This window comes from Salvelinus sp. IW2-2015, linkage group LG11 (assembly GCF_002910315.2).
Source record: "Salvelinus sp. IW2-2015 linkage group LG11, ASM291031v2, whole genome shotgun sequence".
NCBI lineage: Eukaryota > Metazoa > Chordata > Actinopteri > Salmoniformes > Salmonidae > Salvelinus > Salvelinus sp. IW2-2015.
Window position 1 is genome coordinate 44,536,044 of NC_036851.1, and position 27,948 is coordinate 44,563,991.

The 27,948-nt window shown below is 42.5% G+C and overlaps 1 protein-coding gene and 1 non-coding gene across 9 annotated transcripts in view; both read left to right on the top strand.

Annotated features, from left to right (window-relative positions):
• LOC111970455 (eukaryotic translation initiation factor 4B) overlaps positions 1-19,836 on the top strand; it is a 37,325-nt gene extending 17,489 nt beyond the window's left edge. Inside the window, exons 4-15 of one of the 8 annotated variants that reach the window (XM_023997197.2) lie at positions 487-603; positions 1,014-1,068; positions 1,943-2,095; positions 2,527-2,712; positions 3,251-3,415; positions 3,691-3,949; positions 4,711-4,814; positions 9,450-9,690; positions 9,868-9,902; positions 11,105-11,234; positions 13,122-13,269; positions 19,471-19,836. In XM_023997197.2, the coding sequence (XP_023852965.1) occupies positions 487-603; positions 1,014-1,068; positions 1,943-2,095; positions 2,527-2,712; positions 3,251-3,415; positions 3,691-3,949; positions 4,711-4,814; positions 9,450-9,690; positions 9,868-9,902; positions 11,105-11,234; positions 13,122-13,269; positions 19,471-19,551 (1,674 nt within the window). In that variant the 3' untranslated portion in view covers positions 19,552-19,836. The remainder of the gene's footprint in view (positions 1-486; positions 604-1,013; positions 1,069-1,942; positions 2,096-2,526; positions 2,713-3,250; positions 3,416-3,690; positions 3,950-4,710; positions 4,815-9,449; positions 9,691-9,867; positions 9,903-11,104; positions 11,235-13,121; positions 13,270-19,470) is intronic. The other 7 variants (XM_023997199.2, XM_023997198.2, XR_002878120.1 and 4 more) reach the window with 7 other exon arrangements.
• Positions 2,142-2,325, top strand: LOC111970810 (small nucleolar RNA SNORA81). Its single transcript, XR_002878175.1, has one exon. It is a non-coding gene; the product is annotated as a small nucleolar RNA SNORA81 (small nucleolar RNA).
• Positions 19,837-27,948: the final 8,112 nt, after the last annotated feature.

A 27,948-nucleotide genomic window follows, 5' to 3' on the forward strand; every position in this document is an offset into this window, starting at 1 on the left:
TGTCTTCTGGGGATGGACATTAACAGTTGGACACTTGCCCAATGGGCAAGTCGACAGCATTTTTTATTTTACTTGTCCAAAGGTTAAGATGACTTGCCTGAAATGTAGCTGTTTACACAAACAAGCACCATATACTGAACTATCTTCAATGTTAACATGGGAGGCATCAAAAATGTAGATTTTATTAAAGGAGTTGAGTCGTATAAATGTTGGAATRTAAGTACTGTAGGTTAGCCTATATGGAGAGAAGTTGAATGTGGGAGGAGACCTGCCAATGTATGCAAAGGAGTTTGTCGCTATCCTATTGCCCTCAAGTACATTTTGATTAATCTCATGATACAGTAACTCATTCTTGTTATGTCATTGCAATATTTCTCATCTGTTCTGAGACTGTCCGCATCAGCGATCACTCATCAGTCTAATTTTTGACCTCATACCAGCAAAGTTCTCCATCAGCTCACTGCTCTGTCTCCCCTCTGTTCTCAGATCAGTGCTGTGCGCTTGCCACGGGAGCCCAGTAACCCAGAGAGGCTGAAGGGCTTTGGCTACGCCGAGTTTGATGATGTGGACTCCCTCCTGAGGGCGCTGACTCTCAATGAGGAGGTAAGGAAAGGGCGCAAGGAATAGCACCAGGAAGGATCAAAGGGTCTTAACTAGAGTTCCATTCTTCAGAACACTGATCAATGCAATGCATGATGACCCACTCACTTAGTTGGGATTCATCCCATAGATATTTTTCTATAATTTCAACCCATATCAACATCCATTCAACTTTGGTTATTGACTACAAGGGACAAAGAACAAATGTTAATTTAGTAACAGAGAGCTTTTCGTAAATGCGTTAATCAAATGAATTGTTCAAGACCAATATATTGCATTTTAATGTAAATGACAGGTAAATTGTTTCCAGCTATCACACTGGAACATGCAGGTATGGAAAGAAGATGAGTTGGTTAATTTAGGCCACATTATTGGTAATGACTTGCTTGTTCCCTGCACCTCTGACCTAACAGAACCTGGGAAACCGCAGGATCCGGGTGGATATTGCAGATCAGTCCAACGACAAGGGTGAGTTATACACAAAATCTGAAGCACATGGGCACCCCCAGGTACTTTCCCCAGTTGCTGGAGTTGTAGGCAGACTCATGCAAAACAGAAAGGGAAATGCCGCACACTGCTRCTCATGCGCCCAGGTGATATTTATTTACAACGTTTCGACCCTTAGGTCTTCATCAGGCATCCATACCTAAGGGTCGAAACGTTGTAAATAAATATCACCTGGGCGCATGAGCAGCAGTGTGTGGCATTTTCCTTTCTGTTTTCCATGAGTTATACACAACCCATGATTCTAGCTTTCTACTGTACTATGGGAACAGAATGGCCAAATGTTCTATCACTTGACCTGGGCTTTGTAAGCATCATAGATCAAATGGTAGTAACACATCAAAACTGTAGTAGCATCTTTTTTGTCCGATGTTAGGCTGGATTTTTACTCCAAACGTTCCTCGTAGCAAGATGTCAWTGACTCGTACGTAAAGTTACAAGCTAAAGCATGTTCTGGAATCTCTGTGGTTTGTGGAGATGTTGCAGAGTCTCTATGGAGTACATCTACAGGAGTTTAAATCCAGCCTTAGACTTTATGGGGAGGTTTCCTGGGCACAGATTAAGCCTAGTCCTGGGCTATAAAGCTAATGGAGAATATTGCAAGTGCTTTTAGTCCAGGACTAGGCTTATTCTGCTTCCGGGAAACCAATCATATGTCAGGAGAACATTTGATGCACATCCCACATTTCTCATAGAATGCCGGGGCAAAAAAAACACTGAAGAAGTGCTAGAGCAACAAAAAATGTTTACTAATGTGGTGCAGAAATAAGGCACCTGGGGGCATTTACAGTGTGTTGGCCTTTATCTTCTAATTCTATACCTAACCTCCTATGGCCAGAGGGGAGAGATAATGGCCAGATGGGTGGACGGGACAGGATGGGCCGTATGGGAGACATGGGGGGCCCCGACAAGACAGACAGTGACGACTGGAGGGCCCGGCCCACTGCTGACGCTGATGACGGACCCCCAAAGAGAGAGGAATCCGCTTTCGGTGAGTCACTCCCTCTAAGCTCAAAGTGGCCTCAGCAAGCACACATCCCTTCTTTTTTAAAGCWCCCTGCTAAAATTGGGAGGGCGATGCCTCACGGCTTGGCTCTTGCAAGCATGTAAGCACGGGTACACCAAGGAAGGAGAGAAAAGGCACAGTGTCGCAAATGAGGCTATGGCGGACCTCTTTCTTAATGTCCAATGTCCTTTGTCTCAAGGCTACGTGCTACACTATTTATCTGAAATGTTAAGCATGCATGGTCATGTTTTAGGCTGTCCATCATACAGTTCAAGTTCTTATCTTCAACCTTATGACAAGAACTGCGTACGTTCTGTAACTTTTACTTAATATTGCTTAGATCTCAACAGACAGTCACTTGATTTGCATGCCTTTCGTAATTGTATTAACTGACATTTTCTTTCTGTCCCTCTCAGGGTCACGCGACCGCTATGGAGACCGTGACGGGCCGAGACGGGACAATGACCGCGGATTTGGCGGCGACCGGGACCGCGGATTTGGCGGCGACCGGGACCGCGGATTTGGCGGCGACCGGGACGGCGGCAGAGACCGTGGCTTCGGCGGCAGAGACCGCTATGACGACCGGGGAGGTGAGAGCGGAGGTAAAACCACTGCTCAAAACTTAGCATATCATCGACAATCTAGAATAAGCTTCACTTTGTTATCCAGATCCTCCTCTGTCAGAATGTCATCAGTCCATCAAGCCTCCTGTATGATTATGAATGTCAATCCATATGCTCTTTTTTGCTCTTAGCCTTGCTAATTTCCGACTAATGGCACTTCCCGACAGTGCGTTTTTGAAAATCTGAATGTCTTTATGCATGCTCCACTGTACAACATCACAGCTGATAAATCGTGAGGATTTTCTATCTGAAGGGTGTTCTCACTTTGCGACTTACAGCTCAGCTCCCGTGCCGTCGTGACATTGTCTGTCATTTCCACTAGTATAAATAGTTCAGAATTTATACTTTTCTCAAACCGACACACCATGCTGAGTAGCAAGGTCCTGCAGTTACATTGATCTGACTGTGGTTGCTGGTGCTAAAATCTATTCGTTTCTCAAGTATGGCAGCTGTATTTTTTTGTTTTGTGAACAGCTTGTAAAGTCTTGGCCCTTGTACTCCCTCTACTCCACCACAGCCTTTGGCTCCCGCAGGGACCGGGATGATGGCGGGCGACGTGCCTTTGGCAGTGGCTACCGCCGTGATGATGACGGGGGTGGTGGTGGCCGCTACGGGGAACGGGATCGCTACGGCGGGGACAGAGAGGACCGATATGAGAGGCGCGAGGAGAGAGGAGGTGAGGGTAATTGACCCTCAAATTACATTCAATATTATTTTGCTTATTGCAGTATATTCTGTATGATGTCAACCACATGTCCATCCTCTTACACCTGCTGACACCATCCTCCCCTCAGGTCCCCTGCCTAGGTCCCCCTTTAATTACTGAGCAGTGTTGTATTATATAATATGAACAGGTCTCCCTTGGTGATGATGTATCCAAGGTTCAAATACAGATTAAATTAATGCAAAATATGTCATCCCGAATCCACTGTCCCCCCCCCTATCCTCCACACCCAGGTGGTACCACCCAGAGACCCAAGCTGGTCCTGAAGCCACGCAGCACGCCCAAGGAGGAGGAGCAGGCCCGCAGCGGTGGTGGGGGAGCTGCCCCAGCTGCTCCAGCGACTGCCCCCAGCTCTGGCCGTGCCTCCATCTTCGGAGCAGCCAAGCCCGTGGACACTGCAGCYAAGGAGCGGGAGGTGGAGGAGAAACTCCAGAGGCAGCTGGAAGAGGACAAGACCAGGGGCTTTGATAGGAAACCCCGCGACAGAGACAGGTGTGGTGTTGAGGGTGTAGCTGGAAAGTGCCAGAGCTGAAATGTTCTCTCAAATTTTGTGCACAAATTTGTTTGCATCCCTGTTAGTGAGCATTTCTCCTTTGTCAAGATAATCCATCTACCTGGCAGGTTTGGCACATCAAGTAGCTGATTAAACAGCATGATCATTACACAGGTGCACCTTGGGCTGTGGACAAGGTGCACCTGTGTAATGATCAAGGCTGTTTTGTCACTACTCAATGCCACAAGTTAAGGGATCGTGCAATTGGCATGCTGACTGCAGGAATGTCCACCTGAACAGTTGCCAGAGAATTAAATGTTAATTTCTCTACCATAAGCCGCCTCCATTTTAGAGAATTTTTCAGTGCGTCCAACCGGCCTCATAACTGCAGGCCACATGTAACCATGCCAGCCCAGGACCTCCACATCCGGCTTCTTTACCTGCKGTATCGTCTGAGACCAGCCACCCAAATAGCTGATGAAAATGAGGAGTATTTCTTTCTGTAATAAAGCCCTTTTGTGGGGGAAAAACTTGTTCTGGGTGGGTGGGCTCAGCTCTCCAGGGGGTGGGCCTATGCCCACCCGAGGCTGCACCCCTGTCCAGTCATGTGAAATCCATAGATTAGGGCCTAATTAACTTATTTCAATTGTCTGATTTCCTTATTTGAACTGTAACTTAGTAAAATCGTTGAGATTGCTGCATGTTGCGTTTTTACATTTTTGTTGAATATATTTACTCAATCTTTCTCTTCTGTGCTTAGGGACCCAAGTTGGAGGAGTGAGGAGCCACCTTCTGAGCGACCTGCTACACGCTCCCGCACAGGAAGTGAGTCATCACAGACGGGAAGTACATCTGGAGGAAGAGGTGATCAACCTTATTGATCTTCTGAGTTTTATCCAGTTCTCTTTGTAGTCTCTTTACTTGTGGTGTGAGCACGCATACATGATCAACTTTTAAATGTCAACCACACTATCCATTGTATTTTCACTGTAGATATGTTTTTTGTCAGCTATCAAATTAGTGGTTCCTTGCAACAGCCACTCCTTTTCAGCAGTATTTCAAGGAATGTGTATATATGGTGTGATCTGTTGCATAAATATGTGTTTATATACAGTACCAGTCAAAAGTTTGGGGACACCAACTCATTCAAGTGTTTTTTGTTTATTTACTATTTTCTACATTGCAGAATAMTAGTGACATCGAAACTATGAAATAACACATATGGAATCATGTAGTAACCCAAAAAAGTGTTAAACTAATCAATATTTACATTTGAGATTCTTCAAAGTAGCCACCCTTTGCCTTGACGACAGCTTAGCACACTCTTGGCATTCTCTCAAGCAGCTTCATGAGGTAGTCACCTGGAATGCTTGAAGGAGTTCCCACATATGGTGAGCACTCGTTTGCTGCTTTTCCTTCACTCCAACTCATCCTAAACCTCAGTTGGGTTGAGGTCGGGTGATTGTGGAGGCCAGGTCATCAGATGCAGCACTCCATCACTCTCCTTCTTGGTCAAATAGCCCTTACACAGCCTGGAGGTGTGTGTTGGGTCATTGTCCTGTTGAAAAACAATGATTGTCCCACTAAGTGCAAACCAGATGGGATGGTGTATCGCTGCAGAATGCTGTGGTTGCAATGCTGGTTAAGGGTGCCTTGAATTCTAAATAAATCAGACAGTGTCACCAGCAAAGCACCCCCACACCATCACCTCCATGCTTCACARTGGGAACCACACATGCAACGATCACCTTCTCTGCGTCTCACAAAGACACGGCGGTTGGAACCAAAAATCTCAAATTTGGACTGATCAGACCAAAGGACCGATTTCCACTGGTCTAATGTACATTGCTCATGTTTCTTGGCCCAAGCAAGTCTCTTCTTATTGGTGTCCTTCGGTAGTGGTTTCTTTACAGCAATTTGACCATGAACACCTGATTCACAGTCTCCTCTGAACAGTTGATTTTGAGATTAGGGGTGCATGATATCTCGGTTAACATATTGGCTATAAATGCCAACATCGCTATTGGCCCGATGTCTAGTTTAACACCGATGTGAAAAACCGATGTCAAAGCTGACGTGCATACCAATATAACGTAGGTAGATGATATAATGATGCCACAAAAAATAGAGCGCTACACATGCAACACAGATCCTAACCCAGCCCACAATGTCTGCTGTGTGGATCTATTTTGAAGTTTCAAAGGAAGATAACAAAAAGGCCATATGCAACGTTTGTGCTGCTATTATTTCCTGAGAGGAGAAAGTGAAATCGTCCAATACCACAAACGTAATTACTAATTTGAAAGTGCATCACCCCCAGACGTTCAGCGACCACTTAGAATAAAAGCAGAAAAAAAACTAACCGCACCTCCAACTGAACTAGTTCAAGTCGAGCAGTCATTTGAAAGAGTTTCAGCGAGACAACTCAAAAGCTCAATCCATTAACGGCAAGATAATGGAATTCATTGCCCTTGACAATCAACCGTTCTCTGTCGTGGATGATGTTGGCTTTCGCCCGACTGGTCGAGCACCTTGAGCCCCGGTACACACTAAGTAGGTGCTATTTTTCAGATGTTGCCCCACCTGGAGTTGCACAGTATTGTTGAAATGCATATCCATTAGCTACTTGCTAATGGGCGTCACTGATATTAGCTTCATGACTGACATTTGGACCAGCGACGTCAGCCCCATGAGCATGCTGAGTCTGACAGCACAGTGGGTCGATGAGGATTTCCTACTGAGGAAAGCTGTATTGCATGCTCAAGAATGTGCTGGTTCTTATACGGCTGCTGCCTTTTCAATGGCATTTGAGAACATGTTTCAAACTTGGAAAATCCCAAAGAACAAATACACGCTGTGCTATGTGATAATACACGTAACATGACAAAGGCTTTGGAAGAATGCGGAGTCTCCAGTTTGCCATGCATGGTACACACGCTGCAACTGGCTGTAAACGAATGTTTTGGCCCAAAGCCTACTCAATAAATTGGATGCAGTCTATCACAGTGCCATCCGTTTTGTCACCAAAGCCCCATATACTACCCACCACTGCGACCTGTACACTCTCGTTGGCTGGCCCTCGCTTCATACTCGTCGCCAAACCCACTGGCTCCAGGTCATCTACAAGACCCTGCTAGGTAAAGTCCCCCCTTATCTCAGCTCGCTGGTCACCATAGCAGCACCTACCTGTAGCACGTGCTCCAGCAGGTATATCTCTCTGGTCACCCCCAAAACCAATTCTTCCTTTGGCCGCCTCTCCTTCCAGTTCTCTGCTGCCAATGACTGGAACGAACTACAAAAATATCTCAAACTGGAAACACTTATCTCCCTCACTAGCTTTAAGCACCAGCTGTCAGAGCAGCTCATAGATTACTGCACCTGTACATAGCCCATCTATAATTTAGCCCAAACAACTGCCTCTTTACCTACTGTATTTACTTATTTTATTTTGCTCCTTTGCACCCCATTATTTCTATCTCTACTTTGCACATTCTTCCACTGCAAACCAACCAATCCAGTGTTTTTACTTGCTATATTGTATTTACTTCGCCACCATGGCCTTTTTTATATTTTTATTTATATATATATATATATTTTGTTTGCCTTCACCTCCCTTATCTCACCTCACTTGCTCACATTGTATATAGACTTATTTTTCACTGTATTATTGACTGTATGTTTGTTTTACTCCATGTGTAACTATGTGTTGTATGTGTCGAACTGCTTTGCTTTATCTTGGTCAGGTCACAATTGTAAATGAGAACGTGTTCTCAACTTGCCTACCTGGTTAAATAAAGGTGAAATAAAATAAATAAATAAAAAAGCGGCATATCTGACAGTGGCAACAGGTAGGAAGATAGTGGGTCATTTTAAATACTCACAGCCTGCAAGCAATACAGGAGCATCTTGGAGTGAAAACAAATAGGCTTAAGCAAGATGTTTCCACCAGATGGAACAGTACTTTTTACATGGAGAGCCTGCTGGAATATAAAGAAGTGCTTGGCGTGTACGTAGACGGAGTTACCTGACACTATCAGCACAAACCAGTGGACTCTCATTGAAAACATGAACACACTCCTAGCTCCATTCGAACTGACTCGAGAAATAAGCTCATCAACTGCGTTTGAAGCAGACGTGATACCCTCTGTCATGGCACTGAAGCATCTGATCAACAAAACTGCCGACACAGTCCGTAGGGTTAACTTGCAAAAGTACTCTACTAGAGGCCGTGAACAAGCGATTTGGTGGCATTCTCTCTGAGCCTCTACGGTGTTGCCACCATGCTCTACGGTAGGTACAAGGACTGCTACTTGGATGCAGACATGAAATCTGGTTTACGTGAAAAGTTACACAGCTGGACAAGAYGGAAACGGACACAGTGATGGTGCGTGCGCACAGAGGACCCACGACAGAGGCCACAGACAGCTGAAACTTCACTGACATGTTTGAAATCCTGGTTGAGAATTAAACAAATTAACAATGAAACCGCACAGCAAGTAAGTGAAAGAAATAGGTTTTGATTGTTTTACTGGTAATGGGGACATACGTAAATGCCAACTTTTTGGTCAGTGTGTGTTTCAACTATTTAACTGTACTAGAATGCTTAAGGCTGCCAACTTTATGTATCTGGGTTTTTTTTGCAAGGGAAATATCGGTGCAGCCCTAGTTGAGATGTCTTACATTTATTTGGGCTGCAATCTGAGGTGCTGTTAATTGCTGATTTCTGAGGCTGGTAACTAATGGCCATCCTCTGCAGCAGAGGTAACTCTGGGTCTTCCTTTCCTGTGGCGGTCCTCATGAGAGCCAGTTTCATCATAGCGCTTGATGGTTTTTGCGACTGCACTTGAAGAAACTTTCAAAGTCCGTATTGACTAACAATCATGTCTTAAAGTAATGATGGACTGTCATTTCTCTTTGCTTATTTGAGCTGTTCTTGCCGTAATATAGGTTTTTCTGTATACCACCCCTACCTTGTCACAACAACTGATTGGCTCAAACGCATTAAGAAGGAAAGGAATTCCAAAATGTACTTTTAATAAAGTATACCTGTTAATTGAAATGCATTCCCGGTGACTACCTCATGAAGCTGGTTGAGAGAACGCCAAGAGTGTGCAAAGCTGTCAAGGCAAAGTGTGGCTACTTTGAAGAATCTCATATAAAATATATTTTGATTTTAACATGTTTTTGGTTACTATATGATTCCATATGTGTTATTTCAGAATTTTGATGTCTTCAATATTATTMAAAAATTTAGAAAATAGTAAAAATAAAGAAAAACCCTTGAATGAGTACTTCCGACTGTTACTGTGTGTATGCCTTCCTTTCCTCTTCCGTCTGCACCGAACTAAAAAGACGGCATGGGTGAATATAACGTATTCCTTTTTTTGCAAATTTGTTTTCAATACAAGTTAAAGGAGAGGMGCAGAGGTAGCCCCTTTTACGCCCGAGACAACCCAAACAGTCAGTTTTAATACTGAAATCTCACCCTCTTTTGTCCAGTCTCGCGGCGCAGAGAGAGCGAGCGATCAGTTGAGAATGAAGTATTCAGTGGTAAGGAGGACGACCCTCCCTCTCCCGGAGCTCGCCCTACTTCCGCCAACTCTTCCACATCTTCCTCCAAGGAGCCCCTCAAGGTGATGCCCGCACCACCACCCAAGGAGAATGCCTGGGCCAAGCGCCCTGCGGTGAGCGCAGGGTCCACCCCTGTCTCCCCCAGTGACGCGGCATGTCCCAAACTGAGGTCAGAACACGTTCTTATACGTCTTGTATATTGTATAGCATCTGTAGATAACGGTGTGGCCAATTTGTCACATCATTACCAAAAGCCTGTCTTATAGTGACTGAGGCAAAAAAAATGCTTGGACTTTTTGCTTTGCAAGCGAGCTAGCTAAAGGTCTGAATGTCCGGTCTCTTTCAGCTCAAGTTCTGCAGATGAAAGAGGATCTGGAAGGGGTAAGGCACTCGGACTGCAAAGAACTTGTGTTTTTGTTAGTGGTTCATTCCAAATAAGGTGTAATGGAGACTTTGTCCTAATCTAATCCCAGAGTGGACCAACTAGGCCTTTCGGTCCTACTCTCAGATTAAGAGATTTTGCTCTGAAGTCAAGCGTGAGTGTTACTGACACTTTGGGGTTTTATTCACCCCCTCGCCCTTGAATGACTGCTGGATTGTGATATCTAACATCACATTCCAATTCTAAAAGGAAATGATTGATTTTTTTCCACTTTCTCTGGGTTTGGTGATTTAGCTAAAGCAGGGGCGATTGGGTGGATTGGGACGAGGCCACAACTTGACTAACATGGATCAAAATAGTGTAGCACTGCCCAATTATGGTTCTGGATAATCTCTCCTGTTGGTTCTCTTGCCTGTTTCATTGGCTAGCTATCTCAGGACTCCWTATTGCAACTAAAGCACTGGTTTGAAGGGTTGGCAAAAAGCAATATGGAAGGTCCCAACTACCTTGCCCACCAGTATTTCACAAAATTATTTCAAATTGATTGTGATGGGACATCAGAAGCAACTTTGAAGTATTGGAATCCAACTCTAATTTACTGAATTATCAGTTGGTATAAAACCCAGGAGAGAAGAGGTAGCAGGAACCAAACTGGGCAGCCCTGGTGTAAAGTTAAAGTGGGGAACCCTTGATCCTGTATGGGTGCAGTGTCTGATTCTTTCCCAGGGTTGTGCTCTGTAGGCACCAAACACCTAATTTTCAACCTTCAACACCCCTTCCCATAATATGTTTTGAAAGTTCTCGTTTGTGCCTCCTGAACATGACCCTGTKGTCAAGCTCTTGACAGATTCTTCCATTAATATGTGGTTAGCTCCTGGGTAATGACGTAAGATTATTAATTTTTTAATGGATATAGTTTATTAATCAGGTGACGTTTGTCAAGTCAGCAAAAGCAGCAGACCCTGCKGCCATTAAGGAAAATGGGTTCCCTAGGCCTGGGTTGTATTCAAGATCACAGAAGTTAGACGTGTGAACCTCCCATTTGACAATACATGTTTTGCTTAACTGCAAATGTTACGATCTTGAATGCAACCCTGGGCCAGAGGCGGTGTGGAATGCTATTGTGGAGTGTAGCCTTAAGTGGAGTTCCAGCCACCCAAACCCCTCCCTCCATCCTCACTGTTTGGGCTCTCCCTTCCAGAAGAGAATAAAGTGGACGGTGTGCGTCGGGACCGGGGCCCCCCACGGGGGAGAGGGGGGGCTGCGGGGCCTGGAGCAGGGCGGGGCCGAGGAGAAGGGGCCAACAGAGATCGACGAAGGGAGGAAGACAGGTCAGCCCAAAACGAGCGGCAATAGTGGAACAGGCAGGGAGGGTATTGCAGCCAGGGCACCTCTAAAGACTGGTTTCTGGTCGGTATGTCAACTGTTGGAAATTAAGAAAGTTAAAAGCAATGCAATTGCCCCTATTATTAGGTTAAATGCTTGCTAGCCTAATGGAAGTGCCTTCACTAGGGCCTAATACTCTCCTCAGTGAGGATATTACGGATGCAAGCTGTAATTTCTCAACTCTTGGCTCTCCCGAACATGACGGCACAGCATTAGGACTCGCTTACCTCCACTACAAAAGCACAAAATGATCATTTGGAGGATTTGAACATCATGTCACAAACACAGAAATGTTGACTTATGTAAATATTGACAAATAATTGATGCGGCTACAGAACAGGGGTCTCTTACAGTAGCTCGCAGCCCACCTAATGAGTAGCTTGCCAAACAATTTTGAAAGTACATGCGATTTTCACGTGTTCCACCGCAAACTTTCATTAACAAATCTCACAAGTGTCAGACACCCCAAGCTCCCAACTAGCCAAAACTAACACTATCTGCCAATTAATTTCCATCAATATTGCCCCTGTCTGTGTGGTGCACACGTTTGTCTGTCACTGATGTGATAACTGCCTTGTGGGTTGACACATACTTTCTCAATTAAATGTTATTAAGTACATTTATCTATTTATTTGCAAACATTTATGACATGAGCAGTACAAAATCATCGCTAGACCGGCAAATTTAGATGGCACATTCCTCACTCGCTAGATGTGCAATTAAAGGGTAATTGAACAAAAAAAATAACAAATCTGAGCTACATATAAAATAAATCGGATTTGATTAAAGCATGGACATGGACTCTGAACATCCAATTTTGTTGTTTCTCTATGAACAACAAATTGAGTGACAATTCCCCCAAAAATTTAAAACCAGAATTTGACCGAACTTAATTTAAAGAATATTAAACAATTTAGGGGGAAATCACATTTTATCGGGCCCCCCTTTAGAGTTGGTTAAAACAAACATTGTTTTACCAAGTATATTGGCAGAACTTAGTGTGCTACTTTCTCTTGTACACTAAGGACCTGGGGAGGAGTTGCAGATGAGTTACAGGGGAGAGGAGAATGTGCCTATTTGAAAGCTAGCTTGTGATGTTTTTTTTTTAAGTAGCTCTCATGCTAGAAAAGGTTGGAGACCCCTGGTATAGAATTATTACCTGCTCCTAAAGGTTGTAGTTCCTTGTTATGGTAACCGTAATAACTGAACTGATTTGTTTTAGGGAATAAAATAACTGTTTAGCTAGCTAATTCCATGAACGAAAATATCCCTGATTAAATTACTGGCTGATTTTTGCCTTTAAAAAAAACTTTGTCTTGCAGGCTTGAGTAGATGTGGGGGTTTCTTGCATGTCATCACACACTAAAAGAAATCTCACAAATTACTCTTTAAACTGGATGGAAGTGCTTTAGGTTGTGTACATAACCATGTTTTTTCACACCAATGTTAGGCAGTGATCCTCGATTCCTTTCCCTAACAATTTTTTTTTATCAAGCCCCATACAATCACACCTGAGCTTGATCATTAGTTGAGTAGGCAAGCTTGTGTGGGGGTGTAACAAATGTCATGTTTGGGGTAGCCTACTTGAGGACCGGCGAAAACACTCCTATTGATGACTAACTGTTAACCAGCCTTTAGAGGTTATACGAGAGATTGTGAATACTATTAGTCTTCTCCTGCATTTACAGTTATGAGTGGATTATATTGGATCAATTTGACTGGGAAAGATTTGGTGTCATACTGTTGAACGGTGTGCTAGTGCACTCACAGGCGCTGACCCTCAAGACTTAGCTGGACAGTGAAGTTTAACTTAGTGTTTATTCTGATTGTAGAAAGGATAACAGAAGAGACCGGGACTCAAGACCAGCACCAGAGCCAAAGAAATACGAAGAGTCCCCAACTCCCGTGAGTCCTGGTGTCACATCAAGTGCTCTTGACCCACCCCATAGTGGATTTGGATTTTCCTCAAACTCCCACACAGTTGAGTTCAGTTTTCAAAACCTGAAACTCCCCCTGAACAATTTCSTCTTTCACTGAACCTGTCCCCCAAACTGTCTTCAGTCCTTTACCCCATAATCTTCTCACATTGGCTTCAGTGTTCTACTGAAACTGCCCATGGAACCAATCTTTTAGAGTATCCCTCAATGTCGCCAGCTTTTTCCTCAGTCTTTTTGTTCTTTCTTTTTGGCTTTTATTGCAAAATTCACACATCAGGGAAAAACATGGGTCCCGCTTAATGAAAAGTTTACTGATATTTATATAAATAGTTACCCACACATATTATTGTGGGGGCGATAGGCATTGGTTAAAGCTCAATGTTATTAAATTCTCCCAACCATCATATCTAAGCCAATCGACTTGATTGGAGATATACAACACACTTCCTGCCCCTCGTCCTGAGCCGTTCCGGCCTTTACCGAGAACCACATACTGGATGTTTTTAACAGGGTCATTAGCAATTGACTGAGTATTTTCTGTGCCTACCTAGCTCAGATTGAAGACGTCGGATTAAAATGAGGTTATAGCATCCATAAAGTGACAATTGGATTTGAAAATGTTGGGATTGMCTGTTAACCTCTCTGGCACCAGTGGGACGGTAGCGTTCCACCTCGACAACAGCAAGTGAAATTGCAGGGCGCCAAATTCAAAACAACAGAAATCCCATAATTAAAATTCCACAAACATACAAGTATTRTACACMATTTTTAAAGATAAACTTCTTGTAAATCCAACCGATTTCAAAAAGGATTTATGGCAAAAGCACACCATGYGATTATGTTAGGTCAGCGCCTAGCCACAGAAAACCATACAGCCATTTTCAAACCAAGGAGAGGTGTCACAAGTCAGAAATAGCGTTCAAATTAATCACTTACCTTTGATCTTCATCGGAATGCACTCCYAGGAATCCCAGTTCCATAATAAATGTTTGTTTTGTTCGATATAGTCCATCATTTAAGTCCAAATACCTCCTTTTTGTTTGCGCGTTCACTTAACAATTCCAAATTCACAAGGCGCAGGCACTTAGTCCAGACAAAGTCAAAACAGTTCCATTACAGTTCATAGAAATATGTCAAACGATGTATATAATCAATCTTTAGGATGTTTTTATCATAAATCGGCAATAATATTCCAACCGGACAATTCCTTTGACTTTAGAAATGAAAGGGAACGCAGCTCGCTCTCACGTGACTAAACTAATGGCATTCTGCCAGACCACTGGTTCAAACAGCTCTTATTCGCTTCCCCTTCATAGTAGAAGCCTGAAACAAGGGKCTAAAGACTGTTGACATCTAGTGGAASCCTTAGGAAGTGCAATATGACCYCATAGACACTGTATATTCGATAGGCAATGACTTGAAAAACTACAAACCTCAGATTTCCCACTTCCTGGTTGGATTTTTTCTCAGGTTTTTGCCTGCCATATGAGTTCTGTTATGCTCACAGGCATCATTCAAACAGTTTTAGAAACTTCAGAGTGTTTTCTATCCAAATCTACTAATAATATGCATATATTAGCAACTGGGCCTGAGTAGCAGGCAGTTTACTTTGGGCACCTTATTCATCCAAGCTACTCAATACTTCCCCCTAGTCCCAAATAAGTTAAACATTGAGTTATTTTACCTGAAATGCACAAGGTCCTCTACTGCGACAATTAATCCACACATAAAACGGGCAACCGAATCGTTTCTAGTCATCTTTCCTCCTTCRAGGATTTTTCTTCTTTGAACTTTATGGTGAGTGGCATCTAAACTTTCATAGTATTACCAAGAYGACCGACAACACAGTTTCTTTCAATCACCCRCGTGGGTATAACCAATGAGGAGATGGCACGTGGGTATCTGCTTCTATAAACCAATGAGAAGATGGGAGAGGCAGGACTTGCAGCGCGATCTGCGTCACAAATAGAACTGACTTCTATTTTAGCCCTTGGTAACTGCTCGCKAGCAGTGGGTGCAATAATTGAATAATATAGGTTTCTAAATTTATTTTGTAACACGAGTGGTGTAGTCGGTGTTATTTTAATGCTTAGGCTATGCACTAAATCAAATATTTGTCACATTGCGCACATGTTAGTCCTATACCATGGAATTGAGGCAAAAATTACAGCATACAATTAGCTAAATGGAACTCAACTGATTGAACATGAAAAKGATTTCATTATGATTGAATAATATAGGCCTATGTAGCCAATTGTCTTTAATGCAGTTATCTCGGTTTTCATTTGAAGCATCTTTTTACCCTTTGCTTGTTTATAACAATTGCAAAGACATTAGCGACTTGGTATTGTAGTCAACTTCGTTCTGAAGTTATCGGTGGTCAATCTTGATTCTTTGTTTATCGGGCAGAGTATGTATGAAGTGACACGGAAGGGCAAAAAAAAGCATTGAACGACCCAGTTAGCTGTTCTACGAGTGCTCTGAGGTAAATTTGTGTTTTAAGTACAACTTTTGTTACAATGGTTTTGGAAAAAGGCTCTGAAATTTAACAAGGTGGCTACGAAGGTCCTACGGGTGAATTTAGCATTAAGATGCTTTTGCGAAACCGGGTTCTGGACATTAAATTGAGACAATTTACACTTTGAAGTGCAAATTACATTTCTGAAGACACCTTTTGCATGTGGAAATCTGTAATCACTTTCCGGTGTAAAAATAATGGAAACTAAAAATTATGTTAAGTGTGAAGTAGGCATTGGTCTGAAGCAGGAAAAGAAAATAAATTCACATGAGCACCACAATGCATGCTCCACCAAGGTTTTCCACCACACAGCTTTGACCAACTACAGTAGCTATGATGGTATGTATGCAGGTTGCTTAGGATTGAAACCTTCTCATACAGCCCAATTCCTACTCKTCAGATGAATAATGGACTTTACATTGTCCTACTAAAATGTGTAAATACAGTACCAGTCATAAGTTTGGACACCTACTCATTCTAGGGTTTTTCTTTTTATTATTTTCTACATTGTAGAATAATAGTGAATACAACTATGAAATAACACATGGAATCATTTAGTAACCAAAAAGTGTTAACCAAATCAAAATCTATTTTATATTTGAGATTCTTCAAAGTAGCCACCCTTTGCCTTGATGACAGCTTTGCACACTCTTGGCATTCTCTCAACCAGCTTAATGAGGCAGTCACCTGGATTGCATTTCAATTAACAGGTGTGCCTTGTTGAGCCAATCAGTTGTTGTATTTGTTTTTATTTAGGATCCCCATTACAATACATTCACAGATTTCACAACAGMCTGTGCCCCCTCAGGCCCTTACTCCACCACTACTACATATCTACAGTACAAAATCTGTGTATAGTGCATATGTTATCGTGTGTGTATGCATGTGCCTATGTTTGTTGCTTCGCAGTCCCTGCTGTTCCATAAGGTGTGTTTTTTATTTTTATTTTACTGCTTTCATCAGTTACTTGATGTGGAATAGAGTTCCATGTAGTCATGGCTCTATGTAGTACTGTGCTCCTCCCATAGTTTGTTCTGGACTGTGAAGAGTCTGTGAAGAGACGTCTTGTGGGATATGCATTAGTTTCTGAGCTTTGCGCCAGTAGTTAAAACAGACAGCTCAGTGCATTCAACATGTCAATACCTCTCTTAAATAAAAGTAGTCATGAAGTCTATTTCTCCTCCACTTTCAGCCAGGAGAGATTGACATGCATATTATTAATATTAGCTCTCTGTACATCCAAGGGCCAGCCGTGCTCCCCTGTTCTGAGTCAATTGCAACTTTCCTAAGTYCTTTCTTGTGGCACCTGACCACACGACTTAACAGTAGTCCAGGTGCGACAAAACTAGGGCCTGTAGGACCTGCCTTGTTGATAGTGTTAAGAAGGCAGAGCAGCGCTTTGTTATAGACAGACTTCTCCCCATCTTAACTACTCTTGACTCAATATGTTTTGACCATGACAGTTTACAATCCAGGGTTACTTCAAGCAGTTTAGTCATCTCAACTTGCTCAATTTCCATATGATTTATTACAAGATTTAGTTGAGATTTAGGGTTTAGTGAATGGTTTGTCCCAAAAAGAATGCTTTTAGTTTAAGAAATATTTAGGACTAGCTTATTCCTTGCCACCCACTCTGAAACTAACTTTTCCAAGTTGTCAGACACCGGTGGCTTGTCATGTTAATAGACAATACTTTTTTTCACGTCTTCCACACTCACTTTACGGAATTCAAAAGTACAATTCTTGTCTTTCATAATTTGGTCAGATAAACTTGGATGTGTTAGTGTTTGTTTTTGGCATGTCATGCCTACGTTTGCTAATCTTGCCAATTAAAAAATAAAGTAGTTTGCAATATCAGTTGGTTTTCTGATGAATAAGCTATCTGATTCAATGAATGCTGGAGCTGAGTTGTCCTTTTTTTCCCAAAATGTTTTTTAATTTCAAGAATGTTGAAAGTTTCTTCAAGTGCAGTCTCAAAGACCATCAAGCCCTRTGAATCTGGCTCTCATGAGTAACTGCACCTCAGATTGCAGCCCAAATAAATGCTTCACAGTAGCTTTTCAAGTAGCAGACACCATCTCAACATCAACTGTTCAGAGGAGACTGAATCAGGCCTTCATGGTCAAATTGCAGCAAAGAAGACTTGCGTGGGCCAAGAAACACGAGAAATGTAAATTAGACCGGTGGAAGTCTGTCCTATGGTCTGAGTAGTTAAAATGTGAGATTTTTGGTTCCAACCGCCGTATCTTTTTGAGACGCAGAGTAGGTGAACGGATGATCTCTGCATGTGGTTCAGACTGAAGCATGGAGGAGGTGTGATGGTGTGGGGGTGATTCTGCAGCGATACGCCATCCCACCTTGTGTGCACTTAGTGGGACTATCATTTGTTTTTCAACAGGACAATGACCCAACACACCTCCAGGCTGTGTAAGGGCTATTTGACCAAGAAGGAGAGTGATGGAGTGCTGCATCAGATGTCCTGGTCTCCACAATCACCTGACCTCAACCCAATTGAGATGGTTTGGGATGAGTTAAACYGCAGAGTGAAGGAAAAGCAGCCAACAAGTGCTCAGCATATGTGGGAAGTCCTTCAAGACTGTTGAACAAGCATTCCTCATGAAGTTGGTTGAGAGAATGCCAAGAGTGTGCAAAGCTGTCATCAAGGCAAAGTGGCTACTTATAAGAATCTCAAATATATAAAATATATATTGAATTGTTTAACACTTTTTTTGGTTACTACATGATTCTATAGTTTTGATGTGTTCACCATTCTACAATGTAGGAAATAGTAAAGGAACCTTGAATGAGTAGGTATCAACTTTTGACTGGTACTGTGTGTGTGCATATATATGTCTGAGGATTAAACATTATGAACATCTGCTCTTTCCATGAGACTGACCAGGTGAAAGCTGTGATCCCTTTTATTAATGTCACTAAAATCTACTTCAATCGGTGTAGATGAAGGATTTTTAGGCCTCGACAATTGAGAGACAGATTGTGTACGTGCGCCATTCAGAGGGTGAATGGGCAAGAAAGAGTGAGTGCCTTTGAACAGGGTATGGTAGGTGACAGGCGCACCGGGTTGTGTCAAGAACTGCAACGCTGCTGGGTTTTTCACGCTCTYCAGTTTCACTGTGTATCAAGAATGATCTACCACCCAAAGGACATCAGCCAACTTTACAACTGTGGAGTCTGGCCGTGGGTTGCTATATAAAGCAGGCAGACGGGCATCAACTCATTCAGTTACTGTTCGGATGAACGTTAGAATGGGCAAAACAATCGACTGAGCGTGGTATGGTTGTCGGTGCCAGTATGTCCAGAACGGCCTGTCTTCTGGCCTTTTCGCGCACTACTGTGTCTAGAGTTTACCGAGAATGGTGCTACAAACAAAAAACATCCAGTCAGCGACAGTTCTGTGGGTGAAAACAGCTTGTTGATGATTGGTAAAAGGAGAATGGCATGAATCGTGCAAGCTAACAGGTGGGCCACAAACAGGAATATAACGGAGCAAATACTTCTCACTTAAATCTGATTTAAAAAAATATATATATATATATATAATACAATGTGCAGTTTAGGTGCACATTGTGACAGTATTTAAGTGTTTGACCCGTTACCTGTAGTAGCACTGTACCATGAAAATGCATAACTAAGGACATTTATTGTAATGTGGGACCAAATGAGCAACGTTAGGATCTCTCCTGATCTGAGTTTTTTTTGTTTCAGAAATTCAGCTCAGCCAGTAAATACGCCGCTTTGCTAATGGACAGCGAGCAAGGAGACGACGCGGAGGACAGCGTAGAATAAAGCGAGAGCGGTGGAGCGAAAAGAAGATCCAGCCAATGAAAGAATCTCACATTAAATATGAAAGTCTCCTCACCTGGTGTAGAGACACCTGGGAGGTCGTCACTCCTACCTACTTTCCTTACTCGTAACCCTCCCTCCCCTACCCTTTTCAGGACTTTTCAGTTTCTAAAAAGAATAGTCATATACTGACTTGTTTTAAATGGAAAAGGAAAGGAATAGTCGACACAAGAAAATATGGAAAATTGAATTAATTGTAATAAATAAATAAAAAGTGGGGTAAAAACATATTGTTTACATTTGTGATGGTATGCGTTGGGCTCCATCCTTCTCCCCAGTGGAAAAGGATGAGAATTGGTTACTGGATGCTTGCTTGTCAGCCTGACCTATTAAATCTCATGTGCAGTTAAAAAGGCAGTGTTTTTTTTACCTGACAGCTGGCTGAGTAGGATAAAAGTATATATTCTCGGCGATTGGTCCAGCCAATACTCATAATGACATTGTTCTCAATGGGCGGGTGCTTATTTTACCCCGCCGGCGGACACTGAACTACATAAGTGAAGGCAGAGTTTGCCGTTGTAATTGAGTACTGTAGAGCACGGGGCGGTGAATGTCGTCACTAACTAAAAGACGATAGATCAGGAAAAATTCGCTGATCAATAAAGGGAGCATTGATTTGTGGCGGTTCTAATGTTTCTTAATGATCAGAAGTTCTCTACCACAAGCATTAAAAAATTAAAGTTTTAACTCCTAGCTGGTCTGTTGTGAGTGGGGCAATCGGCATTTGCCACCAGACTACTAAATTGCATATCGAGTGCCAACTCTGCCCACACAGCTAATAACCAGACATCCGCTGCAAAAGAGTGCACCCAATGAAAGTATACCTTTTGAGAAATGTTTGAAGCTGGTACTACTAGTGTAGGACAGAACTTTAGCCAGCAAGCAGTGCTACTGATCTATTGAGATGTACCGGGAAGGTGTTTGACAGTGTTTTGGGAAGTAGCTTGGACATTCTTATTCAAAATCAAATTTTATGTCACATGCTGACTACAACAGTGAAATGCTTACTTTCAAGCCCTTAACCAACAATGTAGTTAAGAAGGAAAATAATAAGTAACAAATAATTAAAAAGCAGCAGTAAAATATCAGTAGCAAGGCTATATTCGGGGTACCGGTACAGAGTCAATGTGCGGGGGCACAGGTTASTCGAGGTAATATGTACATGTAGGTGGAGTTATTAAAGTGACTATGCATAGATGACAGAGTAAACAGCAGTGTAATAATTATCAATATTTTCAGAGACAACCTATCAGATCCCCACTGACGGGCTGGCTCCAGGTGATAAGGGTAGGCCACAACACAACCACCATGTGGGCCCCTCTGGGGTGTGTGCTTAGTCTTCTCCTGTACTACCTATTCACCCACAACTCCAACACCAAGTTTGCTGACGTGGTGGTAGGCCTGAACAAGGATGTCGATGGGAGCCTTAAGGGAGGAGGTCAGAGACTTGGCAGTGTTGTGCCAGGACAACAAGCTCTCCCTCAATGTCAGTAAGACCAATGAGCTGATTGTGGACTAMATTTTTGAGAGGGGAGAGCATGCCCCCATCCACATCGACAGGGTTGTAGTGGAGCAGGACGAGAGCTTCAAGTTTCTTGGTGTTGACATCACTAAGAACTTAACATGGACCACACAGTCGTGAAAAGACCACGAGAGCGTCTCTTCCCTCTCAGGAGTCTGAAAATATTTGGCGTGGGCCTTTTGGATCCTCAAAGTTCTACGACTGCACCATCATGTTGACTGGCTGCATCACCGCTTGGTATGGCAAATGCACCACTCTTGACCGCAAAGCACTACAGAAGTGCTGACAGCCCAGTGCATCACTGGGGCCAAGCTCCCTACCATCCAGGACCTCCATATCAGGCGGTGTCAGAGGAAGGCCAGAAAAATTGCCAAAGACTCCAGCCACGCAAGCCATAGACTACAGTGCGGCAAACGGTACCGGAGCATCGGCTCTTGGACCAAYAGGCTCCGAGACMGCTTCTATTCCCAAGCCAATAGACTGCTAAATAGTTAGTCCGGGTAACCATTTTAACTATCTGCACTGACCTATCTTGCACTGACACTATCCACATTCACAAGACTATATATACACACACTATATACTCACTCACACACTGCACTGACACTAATGCAAAAAAACCTCACGTACACAACACCAACACACTATGCTGCTGCTACTCTGTCCTTTATTTTACTTGTATTATGATCTATCCTGATTCCTAGTCCCTTTACCCTGCCTTCATGTACACAACTACCTCAAAAACCTCGTACACCTGAACATTGATCTGGTACACTCTGTATATAGCTCCATTCTTATGTATTGTATTCCATTTGTGGTACTATTTTTCATTCTATTATTTAACTGTATTGTCTGGAAGAGCTCGTAATCAAGCGTTTCACGATTAAGTCACCGTTTTATTGGGCGTATGTGACAAATTAGATTAATTGTTTTACTTTAAGCTATGAGGTTTTGATTATACCAGATTTGATATGGGGAGACAAAATGCATCCTAATTCCCGATTTAAATTGGAAAACATTTAAATGAATATTTTTAATAGGTTTTGAAGTTACTCATCAAAACTGACGATTCTTGTACAGCACTTGTTCTACAGGGGACTTCAAATCGAATTTTAGTTTTCAAATGCACCGTATACAACCGGTGTAGACTTTACCGTAAAGATTATTACTTACGAGTACTTTTCCAACAATGAAGAGTTAAAAATATATAATTTCAATAACACAAGGAATRAAAATACACAAGAATTAAGTAATATACAAGGGATACCATATCAAAGTAATCCAGACATAAGTTACTTGTACAGCACTTCAACAGAGACCTTTAGGTGGGTCTTTGTTACTGTTGGCAGCCAACAGTAACAAATAATGCCTCACCACAGACTCAACTTAATCTCATCACCATTATCCCCCATCACAGTGCAGATGTATACATTTCTCAACACTCGCTGACTGACGCAATAGTGACAAATTAAAAAGCCATCAACTACATATTTCGGCCAGCTGTTGGTGATTCAGACTTCATTCTGTGAAAATATCTGCATTTGGGAAAACATTTGAGCCGCTCTAAAGAGAATGTAAGGATTACTCCGAGATGACATTTTTAACATTTCAAGGTAATTGATCAATTGGGCTTGTGAGTATCTGGTGGATGTCAAGGATCAAACCAAATGTACAGTGCCTTCAGAAAGTATTCACACCCCTTGACTTTTTCCACATTTTGTTGTGTTACAGCCTGAATTTAAAATTGATTAAATTAAGATTTTYTTGTCACTGGCCTACACACAATACCTAAATGTCAAMGTGGAAATATTTATTAAAAGCTGAAATGTCTTGAGTCAAGTATTCAACCTTTGTTATGGCAAGCCTAAATAAATTCAGGAGTAAAAATTTGCATAAGTCACAAATTTAATGGACTCCCTAGTGCAATAATAGTATTTAACATGATTTTTGAAAGACTACCTGATCTCTGTACCCCACAGACACAATTATCTGTATGGTCAAGCAGTGGATTTCAAACACAGATTCAACCAGGTGGTTTTCCAATGCATCGCGAAGAAGGGCACTTATTATAGATTGGTAAAAATGTAATAAAAAAGCAGACATTGAATGCCCGTTTGAGCATGGTGAAGTTATTAATTACACTTTGGATGGTGTATCAATATTTTTTCTAACCAGGCAAGTCGGTTAAGAACAAATTCTTATTTACAATGACAGCCTACACCGTCAAACCYGGACGACACTGGGCCAATTGTGCGCTGCCCTATGGGACTCCCAATCATGGCCGGTTGTGATACAGCCTGGGTTTGAGCCAGGGTGTCTGTAGTGACGCCTCTAGCACTGAGATGYAGTGTCTTAGACCGCTGCGCCACTCAGGAGCCCGGTTGCTACAAAACTACAGGTGTCCTTCCTAACTCAGTTGCCGGAGAGGAAGGAAACCGCTCAGGGATTTCACCATGAGGCCAATGGTGACTTTAAAACAGAGTTTAATGGATGGATGGATCAGCAACATTGTAGTTACTCCACAATACTAACCTAATTGACAGAGTGAAAAGAAGGAACCCTGTACAGAATACAANCATTTGTTTTTCAACAGGACAATGACCCAACACACCTCCAGGCTGTGTAAGGGCTATTTGACCAAGAAGGAGAGTGATGGAGTGCTGCATCAGATGTCCTGGTCTCCACAATCACCTGACCTCAACCCAATTGAGATGGTTTGGGATGAGTTAAACTGCAGAGTGAAGGAAAAGCAGCCAACAAGTGCTCAGCATATGTGGGAAGTCCTTCAAGACTGTTGAACAAGCATTCCTCATGAAGTTGGTTGAGAGAATGCCAAGAGTGTGCAAAGCTGTCATCAAGGCAAAGTGGCTACTTATAAGAATCTCAAATATATAAAATATATATTGAATTGTTTAACACTTTTTTTGGTTACTACATGATTCTATAGTTTTGATGTGTTCACCATTCTACAATGTAGGAAATAGTAAAGGAACCTTGAATGAGTAGGTATCAACTTTTGACTGGTACTGTGTGTGTGCATATATATGTCTGAGGATTAAACATTATGAACATCTGCTCTTTCCATGAGACTGACCAGGTGAAAGCTGTGATCCCTTTTATTAATGTCACTAAAATCTACTTCAATCGGTGTAGATGAAGGATTTTTAGGCCTCGACAATTGAGAGACAGATTGTGTACGTGCGCCATTCAGAGGGTGAATGGGCAAGAAAGAGTGAGTGCCTTTGAACAGGGTATGGTAGGTGACAGGCGCACCGGGTTGTGTCAAGAACTGCAACGCTGCTGGGTTTTTCACGCTCTYCAGTTTCACTGTGTATCAAGAATGATCTACCACCCAAAGGACATCAGCCAACTTTACAACTGTGGAGTCTGGCCGTGGGTTGCTATATAAAGCAGGCAGACGGGCATCAACTCATTCAGTTACTGTTCGGATGAACGTTAGAATGGGCAAAACAATCGACTGAGCGTGGTATGGTTGTCGGTGCCAGTATGTCCAGAACGGCCTGTCTTCTGGCCTTTTCGCGCACTACTGTGTCTAGAGTTTACCGAGAATGGTGCTACAAACAAAAAACATCCAGTCAGCGACAGTTCTGTGGGTGAAAACAGCTTGTTGATGATTGGTAAAAGGAGAATGGCATGAATCGTGCAAGCTAACAGGTGGGCCACAAACAGGAATATAACGGAGCAAATACTTCTCACTTAAATCTGATTTAAAAAAATATATATATATATATATAATACAATGTGCAGTTTAGGTGCACATTGTGACAGTATTTAAGTGTTTGACCCGTTACCTGTAGTAGCACTGTACCATGAAAATGCATAACTAAGGACATTTATTGTAATGTGGGACCAAATGAGCAACGTTAGGATCTCTCCTGATCTGAGTTTTTTTTGTTTCAGAAATTCAGCTCAGCCAGTAAATACGCCGCTTTGCTAATGGACAGCGAGCAAGGAGACGACGCGGAGGACAGCGTAGAATAAAGCGAGAGCGGTGGAGCGAAAAGAAGATCCAGCCAATGAAAGAATCTCACATTAAATATGAAAGTCTCCTCACCTGGTGTAGAGACACCTGGGAGGTCGTCACTCCTACCTACTTTCCTTACTCGTAACCCTCCCTCCCCTACCCTTTTCAGGACTTTTCAGTTTCTAAAAAGAATAGTCATATACTGACTTGTTTTAAATGGAAAAGGAAAGGAATAGTCGACACAAGAAAATATGGAAAATTGAATTAATTGTAATAAATAAATAAAAAGTGGGGTAAAAACATATTGTTTACATTTGTGATGGTATGCGTTGGGCTCCATCCTTCTCCCCAGTGGAAAAGGATGAGAATTGGTTACTGGATGCTTGCTTGTCAGCCTGACCTATTAAATCTCATGTGCAGTTAAAAAGGCAGTGTTTTTTTTACCTGACAGCTGGCTGAGTAGGATAAAAGTATATATTCTCGGCGATTGGTCCAGCCAATACTCATAATGACATTGTTCTCAATGGGCGGGTGCTTATTTTACCCCGCCGGCGGACACTGAACTACATAAGTGAAGGCAGAGTTTGCCGTTGTAATTGAGTACTGTAGAGCACGGGGCGGTGAATGTCGTCACTAACTAAAAGACGATAGATCAGGAAAAATTCGCTGATCAATAAAGGGAGCATTGATTTGTGGCGGTTCTAATGTTTCTTAATGATCAGAAGTTCTCTACCACAAGCATTAAAAAATTAAAGTTTTAACTCCTAGCTGGTCTGTTGTGAGTGGGGCAATCGGCATTTGCCACCAGACTACTAAATTGCATATCGAGTGCCAACTCTGCCCACACAGCTAATAACCAGACATCCGCTGCAAAAGAGTGCACCCAATGAAAGTATACCTTTTGAGAAATGTTTGAAGCTGGTACTACTAGTGTAGGACAGAACTTTAGCCAGCAAGCAGTGCTACTGATCTATTGAGATGTACCGGGAAGGTGTTTGACAGTGTTTTGGGAAGTAGCTTGGACATTCTTATTCAAAATCAAATTTTATGTCACATGCTGACTACAACAGTGAAATGCTTACTTTCAAGCCCTTAACCAACAATGTAGTTAAGAAGGAAAATAATAAGTAACAAATAATTAAAAAGCAGCAGTAAAATATCAGTAGCAAGGCTATATTCGGGGTACCGGTACAGAGTCAATGTGCGGGGGCACAGGTTASTCGAGGTAATATGTACATGTAGGTGGAGTTATTAAAGTGACTATGCATAGATGACAGAGTAAACAGCAGTGTAATAATTATCAATATTTTCAGAGACAACCTATCAGATCCCCACTGACGGGCTGGCTCCAGGTGATAAGGGTAGGCCACAACACAACCACCATGTGGGCCCCTCTGGGGTGTGTGCTTAGTCTTCTCCTGTACTACCTATTCACCCACAACTCCAACACCAAGTTTGCTGACGTGGTGGTAGGCCTGAACAAGGATGTCGATGGGAGCCTTAAGGGAGGAGGTCAGAGACTTGGCAGTGTTGTGCCAGGACAACAAGCTCTCCCTCAATGTCAGTAAGACCAATGAGCTGATTGTGGACTAMATTTTTGAGAGGGGAGAGCATGCCCCCATCCACATCGACAGGGTTGTAGTGGAGCAGGACGAGAGCTTCAAGTTTCTTGGTGTTGACATCACTAAGAACTTAACATGGACCACACAGTCGTGAAAAGACCACGAGAGCGTCTCTTCCCTCTCAGGAGTCTGAAAATATTTGGCGTGGGCCTTTTGGATCCTCAAAGTTCTACGACTGCACCATCATGTTGACTGGCTGCATCACCGCTTGGTATGGCAAATGCACCACTCTTGACCGCAAAGCACTACAGAAGTGCTGACAGCCCAGTGCATCACTGGGGCCAAGCTCCCTACCATCCAGGACCTCCATATCAGGCGGTGTCAGAGGAAGGCCAGAAAAATTGCCAAAGACTCCAGCCACGCAAGCCATAGACTACAGTGCGGCAAACGGTACCGGAGCATCGGCTCTTGGACCAAYAGGCTCCGAGACMGCTTCTATTCCCAAGCCAATAGACTGCTAAATAGTTAGTCCGGGTAACCATTTTAACTATCTGCACTGACCTATCTTGCACTGACACTATCCACATTCACAAGACTATATATACACACACTATATACTCACTCACACACTGCACTGACACTAATGCAAAAAAACCTCACGTACACAACACCAACACACTATGCTGCTGCTACTCTGTCCTTTATTTTACTTGTATTATGATCTATCCTGATTCCTAGTCCCTTTACCCTGCCTTCATGTACACAACTACCTCAAAAACCTCGTACACCTGAACATTGATCTGGTACACTCTGTATATAGCTCCATTCTTATGTATTGTATTCCATTTGTGGTACTATTTTTCATTCTATTATTTAACTGTATTGTCTGGAAGAGCTCGTAATCAAGCGTTTCACGATTAAGTCACCGTTTTATTGGGCGTATGTGACAAATTAGATTAATTGTTTTACTTTAAGCTATGAGGTTTTGATTATACCAGATTTGATATGGGGAGACAAAATGCATCCTAATTCCCGATTTAAATTGGAAAACATTTAAATGAATATTTTTAATAGGTTTTGAAGTTACTCATCAAAACTGACGATTCTTGTACAGCACTTGTTCTACAGGGGACTTCAAATCGAATTTTAGTTTTCAAATGCACCGTATACAACCGGTGTAGACTTTACCGTAAAGATTATTACTTACGAGTACTTTTCCAACAATGAAGAGTTAAAAATATATAATTTCAATAACACAAGGAATRAAAATA